Genomic DNA, 7,656 nt, shown 5'->3' on the forward strand with positions numbered 1-7,656 from the left:
ATGATGATATCTAATGTACTATAGCAGCAGCCGTGTGTGTGTGTGTGTGTGTGTGTGTGTGTGTGTGTTTTGGGCAGCCGAAACTACACATTCAAATCGCACCAAAACTGGCACAAAAATCGCAAAAAATTCGCTGATGTGAAAAAACTTGGTCCCATCACGATTGAAAACTTTAACCATATTTAATGAGCGATCCCATTTTCACCAAAAAAACGCCGCTCCCGGCGCCTGGCATAGGATCTCTGTAGAATTTTTTGCCCATAGGTAGGACTAAAGTATACTGTAGGCCTAGCAGTAGCCAAGTGTCTGTGTGTGTGTTTTGGACTTGCATTTCGACAACTTCGGTTCCATTCCCAAACCTGCAAATAACAGGATCAGTGGGTTAGCTGCAAAAAATCCAAGTGACAACATTAGACTAGAGCAGCACATAAACGGACCATCATGGGACCTTCGATGTTGCCTTGATGGCCGATAGTGACAACGATACACTAAAACAACACATGAGCGTGAGAACCCTCAGCAGGAGCAAGTATGAGGGGCCCAAAGGGCCCACGAGCACTTGTATATACTATGTACAACTTTCTAATATCAACTTATTTTTCATCAGTAATGTACAAGACGATATTAGAAGGCGTTTTTAGATTCCCTGAGTCAACAATAATACGTCCAAAAGTGTAAGAAAATGTCCTTACATCAACAGGCCCCGCAGTGGGCGAGTGTGATGGATGGGTCTTTGCACTGAGCACCACGCAGGTTGCAGGCGTTACTGTAGGTCACACCATTGCTGCCACACACAGGGTCGTACTCCAGGGTGCACAGTATAGGACATTGTTCTCCTATGGGGGAAGCTGAAAAGTAATAATTACATTGAAAAAAAAAAAAAAGCTGGAACACGGGAGAAATATTAGTTGGAGCATCGAACTTGTTAGAACTGTACTCCTCTAATGAAGTAAAGAATTGTTTGTCAGTCGTTAGAACGGTATAATATACCAATCTAATGACTGACAAACGATTTTTGATAAGACTTCGTATTATGAAGTCTGATAAAAATGTATTGAAATTTTAGCTGTAAAAAAAAAAAAAAAAAAAAAAAAGAATAAAAAAAAGCTTATTGTGCTTCAAAATGTCTCACGCGACTCAAGACTCTTATCCCATGATCCTGTCTTTGATGGAAACTTTTTTTATGGTCAGTTTTGGGGGTTGCCAAAAAGAACTTTGTCGCATTTGTCTTTATATCATATGTCCACCAATCTCAAACCCTTCAGCATCATATTCAGTTTAGGAAACAGCCAAAGGTCAGCCAGAGCCATGTGAAGAGAGTACGGAGCCCGCAGGGCCTGTGTGACCAGGTGTTTGGCCAAAACATCCTGGATGAAATGGGATGAGTGGGCAGAAATCATGACATGGTGGAACTGCCAGTCCTTCGCCTCCCACAACTCTCGTCTACTGTGATGCCTTCTGGAGCATACTCGTAATCAACAACGCCCCAGTGGCCAAAAAAAAAAAAAAAAAAAAAAGCACAAGCTACGCCTTAATTCCTTCACCAAGATTCATCGCCAGAAACCTGCTTGATCTTCTTGATGGTTTCATAATGCGTGTGACCTATCTCTTGGTGTAATTTGATGCGATAACCTTGGTTGTACTATATATATATATATATAATATTCATAATATATATATATATATATATATATATATATATATATATATATATATATATATATATATATATATATATATATATATATACAAGGGTGTTCCAGAAATATGTGCCGAATATCAGGGGATGTATTCCTGACACATAATTGAATGTAAATTACTAAATGACCATATTGTCAATTCTCAATAGTTTTCGAGTTACAGCACCTCAGAGGTCTGCCAGGAATGTGTTTAAATCCACGGAGTGTACAAAATATTTAAGACAGATGTGAAATTACTTAACGACCATAAAGTAATAAGGCACACAGCAAAGTTGACAAGTTTGTCAGGAATGTGCCGAAAGCTGTAGAGTGTACAGTATGTGATAGGCTGTACATAAGTTAGTAATAAGAATCGTAATGATACGTTCTAGTGCGCAGTATCAGATAGTGTTATCACTCTTTACGTGGTAACATGCCATAAACGACAAAGGTGTTGTTGGGTGGTTGAGTTGGGATGGTGTATGAGGAAGGAAGGGAGGGGGTGGCGAAGCAGCAAGGTGATGTCGAGGGGTAGTGGAAGGACGGGTGTTCACTCACCCACCAATACCCATCTACCAGAGATCGAGAGCTGAACGTGTGGATCAATCAGTTTTAGAGAACCACGCGCAAGCAGACATGGAGCAATACTGCAATGGTGACTATGCAGATATGCACCTGACGCTGGGTGAAGCTAGGGGTAATGCTGCGGCAGCAGTACGGCTGTACATGGAACGTTATCCGAACCGCAGAGTGCCACACTGGCGAAGATTTCTCGCAGTTGATCGTCGTATACGTGAGACTGGCACCGTTCGTCAACGTGCAATTCCGGGTGACAGAGGACGACCACGGGACATTCACATGGACAGCATGGAGGACCGGATACTACAAATGATTGAGGATGATCCTGAAATAAGTACTCGACAGATTGCTCATGCTCTGCAGCTGCCAGTGGTGACAGTGTGGCGGACTCTACATCAACATCATCTACATCCATACCACCATCAGAAAGTACAAGTTTTAACTGATGTGGACTATCTTCCAAGAATGCAGTTTTGCCAGTGACTGTTAAGGAGGCATGCTGAAAACTCAATTTCCAGCACTTGTGCTATTTACTGATGAGGCAACATTCGGGAGAGATGGCACCATTAATTTACATAACCGGCATACTTAGTCTGGTGACAATCCACATGTAATGGCTCAACGAGATCATCAGGTACGATTTAAAATCAATGTATGGGCAGGCATCACTGGTGACTATCTGATTGGTCCATACCTTCTACCCCAGCGGCTGAATGGTGCAACATAGACGTTTTCTTGAGGACACACTACCACCGCTGCTGGAGGATGTGCCCATTGGAATACGGAGAAGGATGTGGTTTCAGGATGATGGTGCTCCGGCCCATTATTGGCATATTACAAGGGATTACTTAAATGATGTGTTTCCTGGACGATGGATTGGGCGAGGCGGCCCAGTGTCATGGCCACCTCGGTCTCCTAACATCACTCCCCTGGATTTCTACCTGTGGGGACACATGAAAAGCGAAGTGTACGCTACAGACGTTCCAAACCGTGAGGAACTGTGGCGCCGTGTGGAGAACAGCGCGGCACGTGTACGAAACAATCCTGGGGTCTTCGAACATGTCCGTCAGTCACTTCTGTGACGGGCTGCAGCGTGTATCAAGCAAGGAGGGTGGAATTTTGAACATTTACTGTAAATGTCATTGTCATACTGGAAATACTGCTTTATTTTGTTAATACATCACGTTGTCCTTGGTAAATGTTTCATTTACGAGCAATTCCGGAAGTCAAAAACATTCAAGCAGACCTGTTAGGTGCTGTAACTCGAAAACTATTGAGATTTGCTAATATGGTCATTTAGTAATTTACATCCAATTATGTGTCAGGAATACATCCCCTGATTTTCAGCCCATATTTATGGAACACCCTGTATATATATATATATATATATATATATATATATATACATACAATATATATATATTATATATTATATATATATACTGTATATATATATATATATATATATATATATATATACATACAATATATATATATTATATATTATATACATTATATATTATATGTTATATATATAAATATATCCCATTGGAGCCCAGTGTCCGGAATATTGGACAGAACTGGGATTTTTCAAGTCTTTCTAAAGTAGGGAACTCCCAGGTAGGGACCTATGAGCTTCGCAACTATGAGCCAATAGGCGGAGAGCGGTACGCTTAGTACCCACCCAGTGCCATGCCTCGCCCAGCACCCCTGGGATCCAAAGGGATATATATATATATATATAGATAGATAGATAGATAGATAGATATTGTATTACATATATAATAATAATACAAAAAATATATAATATATATAATATACAATATATATATTATATAGATACATTGTATATATATATATATATATATATATATATATATATATATATATATATATATATATATATATATATATAATATATTATATATATATATATATATATATATATATATATATATATATATATATATATAATATATATATATATTGTATATTATATATATTATATATTATATATATAATATATTGTATATATATACTGGATACACACACACACACACACACACATATATATATATATATAAATTATTTATATATACATAATATATATAATATATATTATATATATATTTAAAACGTATATATGTAATATATATATTGTATATTATATATATTATTTATTATATATATCATATATTGTATATAAGTACTGGACACACACACACACACACACACACACACACACACACACACATATATATATATATATATATATATATATATATATACAGAGCAGCAGTGGTTGTGATTAGACTATGCAAAAAATATACCATGAAAGTCATACAAGTATATGAATTAACTTCTCAAAGCCCAGATGAAGAAATAGAAACATTCTATGATGACATCTCCCAGATTATGGAAGAAGAAAACACAATATATACAATACTCATGGGAGACTTCAATGCAAAAGTTGCGAAGTCGAAAAATGGAGAAGCATGTATGGGAAAATTTGGAGTGGGAGAACGGAATGAAAGAGGAGAAATGCTGGTAAATTTTGCTGAAATGTTTAACATGAGAATAATGAACACATTCTTCCACAAAAGAACAGGAAGAAAGTGGACCTGGAGAAGCCCAAATGGAGAAACAAAGAATGAAATCGACTTCATTATAGCAGATAAGAATAACACGAACACAATTGTCACAGTTATCAATAAAATAAATATAGGTAGTGATCATAGAATGGTGGGCTGCACAGCCAGATTCAGTTTCAGAAATGAAAGAAAGAAAATGAATAAAGATATATAGATATGCCCAATAATAGTAAACGAAAACAAAGCAGCCTTTCAGTTGGAAATAAGGAACATATTTCAGGCTCTAAGTAATGCTGAATGTGACATTGATGAGCTGAATGACACACTAAGAAAAGTGCTAAGAGAATCAGCAGAGGTAGTAGGAAAACCTAATACAACCAAAGCCAAGAAGTATTCAGAAAAAACACTCGAGCTTATGAAAATACGAAAGGAAATGAAAGTAAAGACAAAGAAAGACGAAATAGAACGAGCAGAATTAAATAAGCTTATCAATAGAGAAGAAAAAAGAAAGAGAAACATGGATCAGATCAAAGAAACCATCAAAAATGGAAAAAGTCTGAAATAGGTCCGAAGCAAAATGGCACTAGGAAAGCAAGAAATGAAATCACTGAAAGAAAAAAACGGTGAAATCATTAAATGCAGAGATAAGATGGTAAAGAGAGTTGAAGAATTTTACAAAGAACTGTATGCATCAAAGACAGTAGTACCAGTAGCTAACTTTTCAGTTGACACGAGTGAAATACCTGAGGTAACACCAGACGAAGTAAATATTTGTCTTAAAAATATGAAAAGAGGGAAGGCTCCGGGAGAAGATGGAATAGTGTCAGATTTACTGTTGGATGCAGGAGCAGAAGTACAAAATAGGCTTGCTCACTTATTTACCCACTGCATAAAACAGAAGAAAATTACCAAAACATGGTGTAATGCAGTAGTTATTTTACTCTACCAAAAAGGTGACTCAAAAGATCTTAGTAACTATCGATCTATTAACTTATTATCAGTCATCAACAAACTCTTCACTAAAGTCCATACGAACAGAATAACAACAATTTTGGAGGAAAACGAACCTCGTGAACAAGCAGGATTCCGAAGCGGGTATTCGACCATTGATCATCTACATACAATGTACCAGCTAATTGAGAAAACTATAGAATATAATAAACCACTGTGCTTAGGTTTTGTTGATTACGAAAAGGCTTTCGACTCAGTGGAGCACATAGCAATCATAAATTCATTGCGAGATCAAGGAGAGAATGAGAACATTGTAAACTTGCTCGAAAACATATATAAAGAAGGAACTGCTACAGTTAAATTAAATAAGGACTCAAAGAAAATCAGAACTGGGAAGGGCGTGCGTCAGGGAGATACAATTTCACCAAAATTATTTACAGCATGCCTAGAAAGTATTTTCAGAAAGCTAGACTGGGAAAACAACGGAGTGAACATTGATGGAGAAAAGCTAAACCATTTAAGATTTGCAGATGACATTGTCCTAATCTTAGAAACAGCGGAGGCATTGCAAGAAATGTTAAATGACCTGAACAGAGAAAGTCTGAAAGTAGGACTGAAGATGAACCGAAGTAAAACTAAAGTAATGTTTAATCCAAAAACACCAAAGAGCGTCATCAGAATAAGCGAAGAAATTCTTGAAGAAGTTGAGGAGTACAACTACTTGGGACAAGTACTATAGTTAACGAAAGATAATGATAGCTAAATAAAAAGACGGTTTACAATTGGATAGAAAGCTTTCGGTAAACATAGAGACATTATGAAAAGAACCTTGCCAGTTTATAAGAAACGAAAAGTATGTAACGAATGTATAATTCCAGCTATGACGTATGGTTGTGAGACCTGGAAACTGACAAAACCATTGGAAAATAAATTAATTCGTTCTCAGAGAGCAATGGAAAAGTCAATATTGGGAATATCTTTAAGAGACAGTAAAAGATCAACTTGGGTGAGAGAGCAGACTAAAGTCAAAGATATTATAGAAGTTATAAAAAAACAGAAATGGAGGTGGGCAGGCCATAGAGCAAGAATAAGGGATAACCGATGAAGCAAGAGGCTTACTGACTGGACATCGAGAATATTAGCGTAGCAGAAAAAGGCCAGACAGGAGGTGGAGGAATGAGATAGAGAAATTTGCAAGGAAAACGTGGCAAAGATTGGCTCAGTCAAGGAATTCGTGGAAAACGTTGGTGGAGGCCTTTGTTCAGCAGTGGACTAGTTATGGCTGATGTTATATATATATATATATATATATATATATATATATATATATATATATATATATATATATATATATATATATATTATAATATACATATATATACATATATATTTTATATTATAATTATAATATATATAATATATATATATATATATATATATATATATATATATATATATATATATATATATGTATATATATATATATATATATATATATATATATATATATATATATATATATATATATATATATATATACATAGTATATATATATATATATATATATATATAGTATATATATATATATATATATATATATATATATATATATATATATATCGGTACACGGCTAGCACTTAAATATCGTAAAATTCACCACTAGCAATTCAATAAAATGTATCGTCGCACTGCTGGCCACCAATTTAATGTAGCCGTTATGGAGTAGCAGTTGACTACTTATTAAGTGTTCTGCTGTGTGGTATAACTAGACCACCGTGTTGGATCGACGACACTGTATCTGTAGTACACGTCAGCTACTCGCCGTCACTGCCCTGACACTTCCCACCAAAGGTCCT

The 7,656-nt window shown here is 35.9% G+C and overlaps 1 protein-coding gene across 1 annotated transcript in view; it reads right to left on the reverse strand.

Annotated features, from left to right (window-relative positions):
- Positions 1-693: 693 nt before the first annotated feature.
- Positions 694-7,656, reverse strand: part of LOC145403320 (PI-actitoxin-Avd5a-like) — a 24,717-nt gene continuing 17,754 nt past the window's right edge. Inside the window, exon 2 of the mRNA XM_080275114.1 lies at positions 694-848. Coding sequence (XP_080131240.1) covers positions 694-848 — 155 coding nt within the window. The remainder of the gene's footprint in view (positions 849-7,656) is intronic.

This window comes from Coenobita brevimanus, chromosome 60 (genome assembly GCF_032717465.1).
Source record: "Coenobita brevimanus isolate Jiangsu-jjx chromosome 60, ASM3271746v2, whole genome shotgun sequence".
Classification (NCBI taxonomy): Eukaryota; Metazoa; Arthropoda; class Malacostraca; order Decapoda; family Coenobitidae; genus Coenobita; species Coenobita brevimanus.